We start from the raw sequence: 17495 nt of genomic DNA, 5'->3' as shown, positions 1-17495 counted from the left end.
GTGAAAATTTCAGCTCTCTTACTATCACGGTTCATGACATATAGCCTGGTGACAGACGGACGGACGGACGGATGGATAGAGGAGCGAAAACAATAGGGTCCCGTTTTACCCTTTGGGTACGGAACCCTAAAAATCAGCTATCATATAAGAAAGACAGACATGTGTTGCTGGGGAGTTGTTGCGCCACTTCTTCTTCCCAGTTATAACACATAGGAAGTGGTGAATGGTGGGCGTTTTTGAGGCTGTCTCGTGTAATCCTGACGTTCAAAAAGTACTGTTTTCAGCCTACTTTGAATAAATTATTTTTTATTTGATTTGACATTCTCCTTACTATCTTCTCTGCATCTTCCATATACACTTTGATCTGCCGTCATCTCACAAATACGTAACATTATTTTTAGCCATGTCGACATTCATACAATCCATCCATCGTTTCTTTGGTCGTCCCCTTCCACTATATTCATCCACATTCTTGCTCATCACCTTCCTCACAACATAATCCTTACTTCTCCGCATCACATGCCCATACCATGACAGCCGGTTTCCACATCTACATATAAAAATGAAACCCTATAGGTATCCCTTAGTCACGCCATCACGCGTGAACGGCAGAGCCGATTAAGCCGAAAATTTGAGGGAAGGTAGCTTAGCCCGGGAGAAGGTCATAGAATAGTTTTTGTCACCACAAGGCTATAGGAAGCAGTTATCTCGGGACGCGGGTGAAACCGCGGGCGTAAGCTAGTAGTTAACATTAGAAGGTAATTAATGAACCAAACTAATTTAATCTAAACATATTAGCAGAGATATTAATTTTTCTACATAAACTAGATTAGAAGGTGACTCATAACCTATTGTTTATGCATATTATTTTCCTCATATTATTTACCTTTCATTAACTAAGCTATTGAATACTGAGATAAAGAGTTCTTCGCAACGATGACACGATCGCTGGATGGATTGTCATACTGATAATGTAATCTTATCGTGATGTATCTGTTTTCTATATATACTAAGTCCTTTAGATGTTAAATTATATTCAGTTAGTACTCCAGACAGCAACTGTCTCCTACTGAAAATGTAAGTATGGTTTTACATTTGGTATTTTGAGAAGTAATTTTTTAATTCATGTTAAGTGTTAAGGAATGAAATTGTTCTAATTGTTTTTCTTTTGTTTTTGGAAAGTAGATTGAAAACAATTGCATGGTATAGTTTCTGATACACATAACTATATTTAGTTGTTGAAACTTGTAATGACAATTAAAGTAACTGAGCTGTATTTTGTCCGGGTACGCAAAGAAACCCCCCCAGTAGGTACCAGGTGAAACTGAGGGAAATAGGTAGCGTTGGTATAAAAACGATATAATACTATTTGTTTATGCCTTTTTCTATCTATTACTCCCTTGAGACTCCTTCGGTGAATCTGCGGTTTACAGCTAGTGTTAGTATAAAAACGATTTAATACTAAATGCTTATGCTATTTTATTTTACAGATGAAGAGCCTTATCCTCGTCGCAGTCCTCGCTGCGCTGGCAGTCTGCAGTGATGCAGCTGCTCTGCAGCAGAACCCTGCCTTCAGGGCCAACATGTACCAGGGAGCCATCAGACCTGGTGACAGGCTTCTCTACAGGTGTGTACCTCATCACCTCTCGAACCTATTCCCTCAACTAAGTTGGGGTCGGCTTCCAGTCTAGCCTGGTGCAGCTGAGTACCAGGGCTTTACAAGAAGCGACTGCCTATCTGACGGCCTCAACCCAGTTACCAGGGCAACCCAATACCCGTTGGTACGACTGGTTGTCAGACTTACAACTTCGTAGGAATTGTAGGACATATTATCGGTCCGATTGGCTGTAGCTTTTGACAAGGATATCTGACCGCCTTTTTGTAAGACGTGTGCGTTTTCACTATTGCTTTCAGTGAGTTCTATTTTTCTCCTACAAAATATCAGTCGTGCGCAGCCTAATAACTAACTTCTATATTATAAAGTTTGTCTGTTTCCTTGGACGCGCCAATCTCAGTAAAAATCTTCCAGAGTTAGATAGCTCATTAATCGGGCCGGATGAAGAACCCTGGGGCCCGATTCTCCTAAGATACTTATGTCAAAATTGAATAGAAAACGACTCGCAATATGATTGCAATAGCAGTTTTAACCATATCGCGCATTCTGCTACTAATATAAGACCAATCGTATTCCAACGACATACGATTGGTTTGCGATTGACCTGCTGCTTTTGGTGATTTTGGTCTATATGGTAGTTTGCTCTACAATCATATTGCAATCGTTAATCATTTGCAAACAAAATGATTCATTATTGAATGACAGAAAATGATAAAAACGTTTATGTCAAAGAAAAAATAGCGGAATGCCACTTACGCTTCCATCGTAATCGAGTCGTGATTGGATCGCAGTCGAATGTGAATCGTATGTCGCTTAACTAAAATTAGAAGAATCGGGCAACTGGATACGCAATAACAACTCGCATTTGCTAATTAGGGATTTGTGTAAGTTATCTATCCGTAGTTTTGTGATTAGGAATCGAAAGACATCATTTCTAGGAAGCTAATCTCAAAATTCTATCGCTAATCGCAAATCAATACATAGATAGGTTAAATTAATCAACTGTTAATCAATAGCTGACCGATTGTGACGTTTTTTTGAGATGGACGATAGCAAATGGAAAGACACACTGATAGTTATCACTCTATGAACCACCACGGGTAAAACAAGTCTATTGATATTTAAAGATAAGGAGAATAAACAAGATCTGATTTACATTCAAGGAAAACATAGCTGTACTATTTTAACTTATTTTTAATTTCACTGTTTCTCAATGATTTTTTATTTTTTTATTTACTACTTTTATTAATCATATTTACAATTAAAATTTAAACATATTTTCAAGACATATACAAAACTATTCTAGTAAAACAAAAAAATATATGTATGTATAACTAAAACGCGTCAAAAAATTCATCCCCATCGCTGTCGACTCGTACTCAAGAGGCTGACAGCGTTACCTTGTTGGATGACCATGCTTTCTCAATGTTGTACAAATCTTAAAATATTCAGAACTGGCCGATTGCCGAGGTTTCACCCGCGTGCTGTGAGAACTACTGACCTGTACCGGGATAAAATATAGCCCATGTTATTCTGGAAGAGTGTAGTTTTTCAACAATGAAAGATTTTTTTAAGTTAGTTTAGAAGCTTCTGGTACAGTCAACTTCAGGTCAGTGGTAACAGTTTTATAGGAAAATCGTACTTATTACTATTGAGTTAAAGCGCATGACAGTTACCACTTATGTGCAATTTACTGTACCTACCAACAAACAAACAAAAAAATATTTTCTCTTTATTATTTCAGTAAAGATACTGAAACTTGTGTATAAAAATAAATTACTTAGGTTCTTGTTATGACTCATTTTAGATTATTGATGATAAGATCAAATAAGGACCACTGAAGTAGCGAATCAGCACTGATAATTACAATTATTATCACTTAATGATAACGTGTATGTGAAAACAGTTATTTATAAATACAGTGATAGGTGTTTTCAGTAATGAATCATATTGTTTGTGCAATAAAGTCTTAGGGCGTTCACAGATACCACTAGGCACCTTTTGATTTTCTATGGAGCCTTCACAATCATAGACAGTTGCTACCTTCTAGTCATCATCTTCCGAGCCTTTTCCCAGCTATATTGGGGTCGGCTCCCAGTTGCTACCTTTTAGTACCTGGTAGTTATACATATACAACAGTTATATGATGTACGTTGACGACCTCGATGGCGCAATGGTCATCATGCCGGACCGCCGAACCTGAGGTCCCGGGTTCGATTCCCGGTTCGGTCGACATTTGTGTGATGAGCATGCTTGTTGGCCGTGGTCTGGGTGTTATGATATGTATTTATAAATATGTATATATGTAGCTATATGTAGTTTATCAGTTGTGTTAGCACCCATAACACAAGTTAATTAATAACTTACCATGGGGCTAACCGACCGTGTGTGAAAAAGGTGTCCCGACATTATATACAACTATATCAGACAGCGCCTACTTTAAAAGTAATATTTGATTTTTATGTGAGAACTAGGAAATTATTTCTCGAGTAGGTAAATCTTAACCTAGTAATCTAGAGTGTCAAGCCAAGCTTAAGCGAGCAGCACCATGTGTAACATCACACGCATCCTTTACAGCCACTTTTGACTCCCTTTTTTCCGATGGTAATAGTCATTAAATGATCTCTCCCGCTGTGGGTTAGCAGCGGTGAGGGAGTGTCAGTCAGACTTCTACTGAAAAAAATCCATCGTTTTCCTTCGTAGGTCTTTTATGTACCAGGGCCGCGGTAACTCTTTCGAACAATCCTGTAGCCACTTCTGACCCCCTCATCTCTATTTACAGAAACTATTACTACAAAGCCCCGATCGCGAACGCAGTGCAGTACCAGGATATTACGTACCGTGGCAGTTCCAGCACTCGCATCTCCTTTATCCAGGCCGTTGAGGTCGGTCAGACCCAGTGGGGCCAACCTTCCCTCAGGTCCGGAGGAGTCAACTTCAGCAACGCCACCATCAGACTGACTTCGGCCCGCGGCTGGGGCTACTACTACATGATCGAAATCTGGGGCCGATAAGCAACGCGCTGCTGACAACGATTTTGATGACGTGATATGAATTTGGTGATATAATGTTAAAAAATTAATTAAGATACTTACTGAAAATTTTAATAAACAATACTGTGAAATGTATCTCTTTTTTTTATTTTTTTTCATTTTTATATGCTAACGTGCCTTCCAAAATTCATAGGAACTTGTTACGGCAAAAGACGGTCAGCCATTCACGGACTAACCGCGAAAAGCATCGCTTAGCATTTCATGGACCTCTCGAAAACTAAATAGATTAAACTCCTTGAACTTAGATATTCAAGGTTAACTACGAGCTGTGTAGGTATATAATCATATGATATTTGGATCTTCAAAATAACAAACAAAGTTAGTTCTATTATTTAAAATACTAATAAACCTGAATCAAGCATATAAAGTACATAACATGTATCTATAGTTAGGTTTTGAGTAGAATATCTTTTGTTAAGGTTAACTACGAGCTGTGTAGGTAATCATATGATATTTGGATCTTCAAAATAACAAACAAAGTTAGTTCTATTATTTAAAATACTAATAAACCTGAATCAAGCATATAAAGTATATAACATGTATCTATAGTTAGGTTTTGAGTAGAATATCTTTTGTTTGTGAATCACTCGTGAAGTTGTCGGACGCGTTGAAAGTCATCAAGCTGTGTTTGTTATTTATTTCAATAATGTCTGTGATATTAGTGGCGGCAGACTTTCAGTTTCCAAATTTTAAGGACTATATGGATAATCCTGTAAAAAAATATGTATTTTGTTATAAGTTAAGTAATGGCACCTTTGTCAAATTGCCGCCAAATAATTTGACATTAGTTGCTTCTAAGTGTCATGAAGGTACAAGAGGTCCAAGCGGCGCATGCGTAGAACAACAGTGACGATACCATGAAGAACAAAATGACTAGCGGAGGTGGCATAACTGAAAATTGCCTAATATAGTTCGGCCATTCAGAGAATGCGTTCCTGACACGTCGCGATTGAACTGACGACGTAACTTTGCAATGGCGTTGCAGTTACGATAAAAATATTTTTGCTGGTTGTTTACCGTTTTAACAATTGAGGAGCATTAAAACAACATTATTATATCAATAATCAATGAATGTTATAATTTTGTGCCAAACTGAGTGTCAAATAACTTGGTAAACAATATTTTTCTAAATCTATACTGCGCTATTACAAGGTTATGTCAGCGGTTTATATTTTGTAGTGCTGTGCTAAAAATAACAGGCAAGTATCGTAATCTGTTCTTATACAGTTATAATATAAAATAATACGTTTTGATTTTCTTTTTAAGAATTGGAAAATAATGGACTATAAGACTTAATTATAACGTTTATGAAATATAAAAATAAAACTATGACCAAACCGCATTTTTATACTTAGATTAAAAATGGTAACCCCAAATGGCGTTATGGGCCGCCATTTTGTGACGCTAAAACAGTCGTCCGTTGTCGTTTCGTGCGCATAGACCACGTTTTTCAAGTGTTTTCGATCTGTTTTTATTTGATTACCCGGCTTTTGTTAGACCGAGATATCAGGATTGATTCTGTTATTGATAATAATATAATTATACATGTAGGCGAAGATGATGATGAAGACACCACCTCCTCAAGCAAATCGGAGTCTGATTAATATTCTGTTCGCACATTCAATTCAATGTACTTGTAACAAAGAATAAATAAAACAATTTTATTATATGAATATTACCTTTTTTTGGTTTCCACTTAAATAACTAAAATATAAAACAAATGATTCCGCCAATTTAAAACGAAAATAATCTTAAAATAATGCGGCGGTTCATTTTGAAGGAACGGTAACGAACTCAGTGTTATGTTGTGCCCATCACTAGTCGTGACTAACTGATAGGTGTCAGGAACGCATTCTCTGAACGGCCGAAGTATAGTAACCAGCCAAAATGCGGGTGAGCAGAGACAAGGAACATTACTGTCTTCGTACTCATACGTCTTCATCGGACCCGGTCATTTTTTGTTATACCAAATATCGTTGACGGATGTTTCAAAGAACCTGAACGCTTCGTGAGTTCATCAGTAACTGATCGTTTTGGTCATGCCCACCGTACGTATGACCTGGAAGAAGGCGCCTGGCATTATGGCATCTCCGCTCTTCTTTCCTTTTCCATGGACGTTAACTTTAATAAATACAAGCTGTTGATTTGCATCCGTGCCATATTCAAGGACGTAATTATGCTAATGATTCTCGACCCAAATCAACAAAAAAATTGGTACGTAATTATTATTTTTTCGGAATTCCGTCAATGTCATCTAGCCGTATTTAAACTTGGCGCGTGTGTTATTGGCCTTAAAACCGTGCTGCGCCCTCAGACAAACGCAAACATAAAGCACACGCAACGATTGTTCACAAATTTCATTCATAAAATTGGATTACTTCTGAAATACTACGACATTACAATGACAAAAAAAGCAGTGCATATTAGCCATTTCCCGTCTATTGTAATTCCAATCGATTATTTACGTATTTTATGTCCTCCTCCTGAAGTATGGCACAAATGCAAATCAACACCTTGTATATGCATACCTGTATAAAGGTGTTTTATTTACATTTATCAATAACTAGCCGTTTTTCCGTGGTTTTACCCTCGTCCCGTGGTAACTACTGCCCGTACCGGGATAAAATTAGCCTATGTTACTCGTGGATAATGTAGCTTTCGAATGGTGAAAGAATTTTTAAAAACGGCTCAGTAGTTTTTGAGCCTATTCATTACAATCAAAAAAAGTAAATTCATTACAATATCAAACAAACAAACAAAGTTTACCTCTTTATAATATTAGTATACATAACGGTATCATTTATCAATAATACCCATTTTTTTTTTTTTTTTTTTTTAAATAAAATAAAATACATTTATTTCAGGTAATCATAACCCATATTGTGACACTCATAGACCTTAATTTAATTTTAATAGTTACGAAAAATTAATTAAAATTGACACATATAACAATATAACATATAACAATTTTGCCATTTATATTATAATAAATAAAACAATAAAAATTACCAATAAAATAAAATATAGAAATTTAGAATTGATTAAGTAAAATAAAAATAAATTAAAATCAAAATTAAATACATTAATTACCTAATAAAGATGGACAATTAATTCATTAAATACGATTAAAATTACATTACTACAAAGTTATAATTACATGTCACCATAAAATGAAATGAAAGTCACATTTTGTTAAAATAATCTCTTCATTCGACATTGCGGGTTGTGTCTTTCACAGCAATGCCGTATGTAGGGACAGTCCAGTCTATTTGCTATCATTGCTAGAGCGGCATTGGAGCTGGCTCGAACCGTGCGCACCAAGGCAGCACCTCTTTTGCGCATGTTACTGTTAAAGCAGTCGGTGTTCGCTGCTGCAAACATGCCTGATGCGCTACAGAAACGAGACAACCCCAAAACCGCCCTAAACGCATTGTTAAATTGGACACGAAGGGAACCAAAGGACTTTTGTGAGTATTTTGCCCATAAACTACACGTATACAAAGACGTGCAGTATGCACGGAAAAGAGTGATCTTCACATCTGTGGAACATCGAGCAAACCTGCGGGCCAACATATTGGCTCTCCTTGATAGTGCCCTCCGTTCCCGTTCGATATCCGCATGGTCCTTGAGGTCGACTGTAACTATATGACCCAGATAAGTGAACTGACTCACTCTCTCTAGAGAAATACCATTGAGTCGAACAGGTGGTAGGTTCTGTGGACATTTAGCGCCGGCTTCCTCAAAAACCATGTATTTACTCTTCGTTACATTGTATTTTAGACCGTGCACATCAGCGTACTCCTCACACGTACGCAACAGTTTTCTCAGGCCACATATCGACGCACTCAGCAACACCATATCATCTGCGTAGCTCAAATTATTGACGCATAATTAAATTTATTTGAATTGAATATAATTTTGATTATTTTTATGATATTTATATTATTGTTCAATGAAGTTATAATTTTAATGTAATTTATTCCAATTCCAATTCCAATCAATTTCTATGAAGTGTTAATTTAATATATTTATTTTAGAGTTTTAATTGTACTAACGTAGCTGTAAGTCTTTTGTAACACTAACACTATATGGATGAAATCCGAAATAAATGATTATTATTATTATTATAATCCATCAACATGACATCCTACATGTTGGCTACTGAGTGCGACGATCAGCGAGTCCATATATAAATTAAACAACGTTGGCGAGGTTAGTCCGCCTTGCCTAACGCCACAGTCAAGTTTGTACGACTCCGACATTGCCCCCGCCCATCTGACATTATTTATCTGGTGCGTGTACCAAAACTTAAAGATTGATATTACTTCTTGGGGTAGTTTAATATCCTCAAGTTTCTTCCACAAGATCTCATACGACACCAGGTCAAAGGCCTTCGATAAGTCGAGGAAACACGCGTAAACTGGTGTCTTTCGTTTCGTATAATATCTGACGGTGTGTTTTAAACATAATATAGCACTCTCAGTGGACAATTTCGGTCTGAAACCAAACTGATTATCATGCAGTTTTATGTTTAAATGTATGTTAAGTAAACCGTCCAGTATCTTCGCAATTACGGTTGCCAGGGAGATGGGCCTATAGTTGGTTTTATCCGCAAGGTCACCGGTCTTATTTTTAACAATGGGCACTACAATGGTTTTTATGAGGTCCTGTGGCAGGTAAGAGTGACTCACACACAACGAATAGAACATTGACAGAACTCTAGGCGCATGTATTCCAGCGTGCTGTAGATGTTCAATGCTCAATCCGTCGTGCCCCGGGGATTTTCCCCTCACCATCCCTTTAATGATTTTGGCTACCTGATTACCATTGAATTGTACACCCACCTTCCCAGTCGGCCTCCCAGTACTAAGACCCTCCCTCGTCGGCGGGGGTCCCAAAGGCGATTTCACAGAAAAATTATGCCTAAAGACATCAGCAATGCCTTTATGGTCACTTACTCCATCAATACTCACAGGAAGATAAGGCCTCGGGTTTATTTTCTTGGTACTTTGCCAGAAACCACGAAAGTTCCCCTTAGAATGTTTTTCAGCCAAAGCGTCCATTTTAATCTGATCTTGATGATCTTGGCACCATTTAAGTCGCGATTTGAATATCTTTCTGTATTTGCACATTTCACTATACATGAAACCGCCTCTGGGCCTGCCACTCGCAACCCATTCACAAAAGGACCTCCTAGCATTACTATGGGCATCTCTAACGTGCTTATTCCAACCCACGATACGAGTCCCACGTCCACTTGCTTTTGTGCCTCCTCGACTTAGCGAAGAAGCATCGCTAAGGGCGGTCACAATGTCTGAGTACAACCTGTCAAGAACATGCCGGTGGTCCGGATCATCACAAAAATAATCAGCACATTTTAAACATTCGGACGGAAAGTCAATACACCTAAGCCTCTTTTGACACTCTTCGGTAAATTTAGCAATCTGCTCCTCACTACGAGACCCCCATAAAACATCCCTATGGTTAGGCGTATGTTTGTGAGGCAGTTTACGTGTTATAAGATTTAGATTGCAAGTAATGATGAGAGGGAAATGGTCAGACCATAAAGTGTCATATTTAACATAAGCATTCATGACTGTTTGTTTTGCTGAATATGTTACTACACAGTGATCTAACCAACTACACGTGCCAGTTACATCACTAATAAAGGTATAAGTACCCGAATCAGCACCCAATAAATCTACATCGATACATGTCCAACATTGCTCCTTACAGTAATTAGAAAGTTCACTATAAAACATCCCCGATAAGTCTGCATTAAAGTCACCTAATACAAAAACTGATTCAGTTCCATATTCTTCAATAATAGCACTTACCGAACTTAAACAGTCTATAAACTCCGGCAGGTTTTCACTAGAATTCGTAGGCATATAAACACATACCACAATCAGTGGTCGATCACTTGTCGTTATTTTTATAGCACACATACGAGTATTGTCACACCGTAACACAGACACTTGTTGGAACACGCTGTTTTTCCATAACAAAGCAACACCGCCGTAAGGTCTTCCTATGAGTATCCCGGCGGACGTGTCGACCGCCGATGTGCCCACATATCCGAAGCCGCTGTCGATCGTGCTCAGGTATGGTATGTCCTCCGGTAATAACCACGTTTCCTGCAGAGCTATCAGGTCACAGGTTCGACATAGGTCCCTGACACTGTCAACAGAACGCTTGATGCTCTTACAATTGAAGCTTGCGAACCGGTATTTGTCCATTAATTTCATTTGTCTGGCCGTTATTAAACATCACATTATTCGCATGTCTGTTTTTAAAACTATTGAAACGTCTAAACACAATGCCCTGAGGCCATATATTTTCATCAAGATAAGAAGATAACTTAGATTCAAATACAAGGAATTTATAGGCCTTGTGATTTCTTTCTATCTTCATATTAATTTTTTCTAAGTACACCAAATCATTCGTCTTACTTTGTATGTATCGAATTATGTCATCTTCCGTCGTATCTCTGTGTATGTTTGTGATAAATACCGGAACCATTTTATCCGCCGCTCGGAAGTTACATTCAGAATCTTTCGCTTTGCCTGATTTTCCCATATAACGGTAGTTATTTGATTGTTTTTTGCGATACGATACTGTTTGCCATCCTTCGTCATGTTTGTTTACATTTAACTCAAATTGTCGCTCGTGATCTGTGACAGTCAGCTGTGACGCAGGCGGCGCCACCACCACTGACGTCTGGCGCGATGGGGATATCACTGCACTCTTCCCTCGTGTATCTTCGGCTTCATTCGGCTCGCAACTCGGGACGGCCGTAGCTCGTCGCCTGTTATCAGCTGACCGTTGCTGCACATTCGAAAATTGATCATGTTGTTTTTGATGTACCTGCATAATATTTCGATATTGAGGTGATTTATTGGAGTCATAATTTTGTTCATTGATTGACTCATTCAAAGATGAGTTATGCAGGTGCGAAAGACCATCCGGACCACTATCTAATAAACAGGCACCCCGTTTTGTATTAACTTTGAAAGCAGATGTAGGTGGCAACGAATCATTTCTCATCTGTAACAATGTAGCCTTTAACTCTTGTATGTGATCTAATGTAGCATACGACGATTTTATTTCCTCAATTAAGTTGGTAAATTAATATACAATATTTCTATCTGAATGCAAGTAGGAAGTAGTCTCGGGCTTAAACATATAGTGTAATAACTATAGGTCACTGGATATGCATTCATGAAGCTTTTCAATAAAAAAAAACACCTCAAAGGTTGACTAGTAACATTATACAGTGTTTATCTTTTTAATATAAAACAACAAAAAAAACTACGATGACGTAAATGGTCCATTTCTGTGCAACATATTAGTGCACAAACGCTCATAGCCAACGAAGTGTTGGCATTTATCAAATACTAGCTTCTGCCAGCGGTTTCACCCGCATCCCGTGGAAACGGGCTGGAAATGGGCTATCTAACACTGAAAGAATTTTTCAAATCGGACCAGTACTTCCTGAGATTAGCGCGTTCAAACAAACAAACTCTTCAGCTTTATAATATTAGTATAGATGCCATCGATTATATCGACGAGATTAGCATCTTACAGATCTGCAAGACATCGTTCAAGGAGGATGAAATTAGCACCTAATAAATGAAAATACACCTAATAATAAAAAACCTAATAATTAGCACCGAAATTATTACCCGGTACAACAAGAGGTCCAAGCGGTGCGTGTGTGAAAGAACAGTGACGATACCTTCAATACATGCATGTAGTTCTGTATAAAGGCGTTTTATTTACACTTGATTAATAATGACGGCTGTAATTATAATACCCATTAAGTTGGTAAGTTGATCATATTTATTTCAAGTGACTACATTGCCATCTGACTTGACTGCCTCGTTGATCTAGTGGTTGCAAGCGCGTCTGCTGTGCTTGATATCTCGGGTTCGACTACCGGGTCGGGCCGAAATCGCTTCCGTAGTCTGGAAGTTGGTGGTTGATTCATCCGTGCATCGGAGAGACATACTGTAGACATATAGGTAAATGTCGGTTCTGCGCCTGATCTCTCTCCGGTCGTGTCGGATTACCATCCCATCGGGCGCAGAGAGTGAAGGAATAGAGAGTGCACCTGTGTCTGCGCAAATATTCGTGCACTAATATGTCTTGCTCAGCTGGTTCATCTCCTTATATGAAAACAGCCGCTGTGATCGAAATCGATCTTGGAATATAATTAGAAGTGACTTGAGGAGGTCGGGAATTACTGATATTATAAATATACGAAGTTGACTTTGCATATTTCATATTTTGCTTATTACGATTTCATGCTGAATCGGCTGAAATCATCATCATCATCTCCCGAGCCTTTTCCCAAGTATGTTGGGGTAAAAGTTGCATTGGTACTAAAACGGCTGAACTGATAGAGATAAATAGGTGGTACCCGGGAGTCGGGGATAAGAAGGTACTTTTCATCCGGATGTGGAACGTAATTCCCGCGAGACACGGACATAGTCTCGGACATAGATATTATTACTTTAATTGTAATCTATGCTAGATGTACAGGGTATTATGTATTATTATTGTCGTATCATGTAGGTTACTTAATTTTTGTGATCTACTTTAATATTTGTGCTGACAAAACTGTTAAGAACTATAGTTCGGCCATTCAGAGAATGCGTTCCTGACACGTCGCGATTGAACTGACGACGTAACTTTGCAATGGCGTTGCAGTTACGATAAAAATATTTTTGCTGGTTGTTTACCGTTTTAACAATTGAGGAGCATTAAAACAACATTATTATATCAATAATCAATGAATGTTATAATTCAGTCAGTTCAATCGCGACGTGTCAGGAACGCATTCTCTGAATGGCCGAACTATAGTGTGATTTTTGACATCTGTCAACTAAGTGTGGGTCCACCATAGACATAATATTACTAAACAGGACTGCGCATATAAACCCAAAAAACGAGCCGAGTGAAACAGTTAGTACGGAGGCTGTCTGTCCCTTTCTAATAGAGTGACTATGAGATTAAGCTATGTGAGACAAATCCGAATTTGCTAAGATTATTAAACGCAGATTGGTATTGAAGTTTTAACTTACGCAGTTTGTGACCTTAAGATACTTATAAAGGCTTTTAATAATTAGCGGGAATTAGCAGTATAAAAGCAGGAAAATTCGAAGTGAAAAATTTTTTTAATTTATTTCTACTTCATATATAGACTGCTGAGCCATTTATGTCGCCTTTCTTCATTTTTTGGGAAGCTATAACAATAGTACAACAGTTTTAAAATCCATCACCCATATTTTCACTCATTACAAGAATTCATGGGCACCCTAGTTGTTTGGTTTACGAAAATGTTATTATTAGCTAACCTGTGGAACGATATATTGCAACCACCATAGGATTCACTTTTACAAGTATAAACGCAACACTTTTTCACCATTTAAATAGTTTAAATTGATTTAATACAAAAAATATAAACAAAATTTTAAATGCTGATTACGCGCCAAGAATGTTCAGGGTAACCGCTAGAAAAAAAAAAAAAAACAAACAAAATAAAAATTTATGTTGTTTATGTTTTAAGAATAATAATTTATATAAATAATTTATTCGTATAATAAATTAATGCGATTTTTATTAATTTGTTGACTTACAATCGTTAAAATAAGATAAAAATATATGTGATTCAATTGTTTTTTTGGGAAGACAAAACTGTTGATCCCAACATTTTTTTATGCTGGCAAGGTGTTAGAAAGAGACAAACAGCCTCCGTTCTAACTATCCCTCTCGGCTCGGATTTGCCTCTGTGTATTATGCAACAAATTTAGTACCTTATTCTCTTGGAATAGAGTTTTCGTAAATATATATTTCGAGCGTGCGCAATCTTGTTTATTATATTACATCTATGGGGTCCACACTGCGAGCCTAGCGCGGTTGCGATGACGGGCGCGAAGTATCAAATATATGAAACTCGCCTTTGCGTCCATATTGTAGTGACTAAGGCGGAAGCCTAGTGCGATGGGACTGAGCGAGACAGCGCGCGTAAATTTCAAACGCTTCTATCTTCGCGTTCTGGCCACACTACGGGCCTAGTCATCGAGCGACCCGATGCGCGGGCGGCTGGGGTAACAAACCAGTTCGATCTTGTCGTATGTGCGTTTATATTTGTTTGTCTAAAAAATGGCGGTGAATACTGAATCGTTCATAAGTGCAATTCAATCTAAACCTCCGATCTGGCAAATCAACATCCACACCACAATAATCGCACAAAAACAAGAAAGTTATGGAGTGAAATAAAATAACAATTTCCTGGAAGTGAAGGTGTTGCACTCCTGATGTACGTCAAACCGCTACAAGAGCTCGCGCCTTCACTGTGGCCACTCCACGCCACCGCTCGCCGCGTCCGCGTAGGCTCCAATCACCGCGCTTGCAGTGTGGACCCACACTAAGAGCTAGCTAGGGCGAATGATGGAAGTCGACATGAAAACGATTGTAATTTGTGAAAATGTAAATATAAATATCAGGAGATCATACCCTAGCTTATAACAATAGCTATAGGTCACTCGATACGTATAAGTTAAGCTTCCCACAAAAAAGATTCACATCAAAGGTTGACTAGAAATATTATACAGTGTTTATGTTTACCCAACTAGCACACTGGTGGAAATAGCAGCCTATTTTGCAACTGTTAGCTGTACAGTAGTGCTTTAGGGGCTCCGAAAGTAGCTTTAAGTTCTACTATTGCTTCCGTGGCTGCTCATAGCTGTAAATATCACTTAAGGCAGCAGAAACTGAACCAAATGTCACTCTAGGTTTTACAAGAGATCATTCTACAACCCATTTGCAGCCTACATCTTTAAAAGAGAGTTCAAACAATTATGTTAAACGTTAAAGCTGCTAAAAAGTTTCTATTGCCGCTGATGTACGCTTTAGAACTGCATAAAGACTCTAATTGTAGACTTTTTAACGGAACTGTATAAAAGATATATTTATCACTTTTCTGCCACTAAAGGTTCCATTGCAGAAGTGATTTGTTCTTTTGTGCAGGCTTAAGTAGGAATTTGAACCTCTGTTCTACTTATAGCCACATTAAGGCTCCACAATAGAAGCAGGAGGTTAATAGACATTGACTGCTCATTTGGATACATTCTGTTGTTTTATTCACAAACACAAGCAAGATTTTGTTATCTCAATTACTGATAACGAATCCGTTACAGAGGAAAAATGAAATAAAAAAAACTTATAACAGAAAATATGTATTTATTCAAGAATATAAAAAAATCAGTAGCACCATTTATTTACTCTCAAGTATAGTGAAACACTCCGTTTTTCCCATTTAGATGGACAGATGCAAAGTTCTTGTTTATTTTGTTGTGCATTATAAGTTTGAATTATTTTGAACGGTACTCTGAAAACAAGGTAACACATAGTAATTAAGTGTTAAACAATTAAGAATAATATATCATCGTATTATAGAGTTTCCAACGACTTCTACGGATCTCTAAACAAGTAGACATTAGTAGTGTGGTTTGATATCTGCAGTATCACAGTGCAGACTTGAACTGCAATAGTGGTACAGATATTACTTGGACCTTCAGAGTGAAACTTAGCACAACTTAAAGCTGCTTTCAATGGACGCCATGTTTACAGGATAATTATTTATTAGTAATCGAGAAATTAATAGGTTTTTATCGCATTTGTAGTAAAATGTATCTAAATATCGAACAAGCAACTTACTAAAAACGAATGTAGTCCAGTATGTAATTTCAATATAGTGTAGGTATGTGATACAAAAATATTTATATAATAATAATTTATATATTTTACGATATTCTGAGGTAATTATTGAGGCGCGTTAAAAATACTTCAACAATATCAACTATATTCACGATAAACTGATCTGCGTTTGTAGCTACTTATCTACCATATAATACAAAATATAGCTCAAAAACACTTACCTTCACTTAATATCTAGACACACGGCAGTGTGTCCGCCAAGTTCGAGCAAAAAAAGCGACACACCGGCCGTGGGTTATATTACACGAACCATTTCGGGCCAAATTCGACCCCCCTATAACTCAAAATCTATTTTATTTACGGATATCAAATTTCTAGTATCTGTTGAGACCCCCTCACTTATCTAAAATACAAAATTTCATTAATATACCTATTGTGGATCTTGAGATATTGACGTCAGAAAATCGCTATTTTTACTATACACTCACTGACTGACTGACTGACTCACTCATCAAAAACCTAGACCACTTCCAATGGTCGTATTGACTTAAAATTTGGCATGGAGGTAGGTCTTTATGTCAAGGTAAAGGGAAAAATCTGAAAATGGCCAAGTGTGAGTCGGTTTCAAAATAATGAAGGTGTAAATTTATACCGCTAAGGAACTAAAACGAACCAAAATCTATATTTATATAATATATCTTCGAATGGTCGTACCGATCTGAAATTCGTTACAAAGGTTTGTATTTAGTCAAAGTAAAGTAAAAATCTGAAAACGGCCAAGTGTGAGTCACTTTCGAAAATAACGAATGTGTAACTTTGATCCACGAACATAATATATGATAACATGTCATGTCAGTCAGTTGGTAAATCTAGTCCATTTAGTTAATCTAGTTCATTTCTTTGTAAGAAGCATAGTGCATATTCAATAATCTGAAAGATAGTATAAATGAGACATTTCCTTAACTAACTTAATCATAAGAAAAAAATAAAATAAACAACCTTACAAAAATAAATGAAATCCCACCCAAAACAAAAATGTGAAAGACTGCCAAGTTCGATAATATGGGAATGCTTCGCCTATAAAAGGAGTGAGATCTGAATAA

The 17495-nt window shown here is 37.4% G+C and overlaps 2 protein-coding genes across 2 annotated transcripts in view; one reads left to right on the top strand and one right to left on the bottom strand.

Annotated features, from left to right (window-relative positions):
• LOC124641125 (calbindin-32) overlaps nt 1–17495 on the bottom strand; it is a 154632-nt gene that overhangs the window by 79696 nt on the left and 57441 nt on the right. The window lies entirely within an intron of this gene.
• On the top strand, nt 923–4743 carry LOC124641132. Its single transcript, XM_047179115.1, has 3 exons — nt 923–1077; nt 1491–1627; nt 4398–4743. The coding sequence occupies exons 2-3, from the start codon at nt 1491–1493 to the stop codon at nt 4627–4629; spliced, it is 369 nt and encodes a 122-aa protein (XP_047035071.1). The 5' UTR covers nt 923–1077; the 3' UTR covers nt 4630–4743.

Source organism: Helicoverpa zea, chromosome 22 (assembly GCF_022581195.2).
Source record: "Helicoverpa zea isolate HzStark_Cry1AcR chromosome 22, ilHelZeax1.1, whole genome shotgun sequence".
In the NCBI taxonomy this organism is placed as follows: domain Eukaryota; kingdom Metazoa; phylum Arthropoda; class Insecta; order Lepidoptera; family Noctuidae; genus Helicoverpa; species Helicoverpa zea.
The sequence above is the reverse complement of the archived record's forward strand: the minus strand, read 5'-3'. Positions and strand labels throughout refer to the sequence as shown.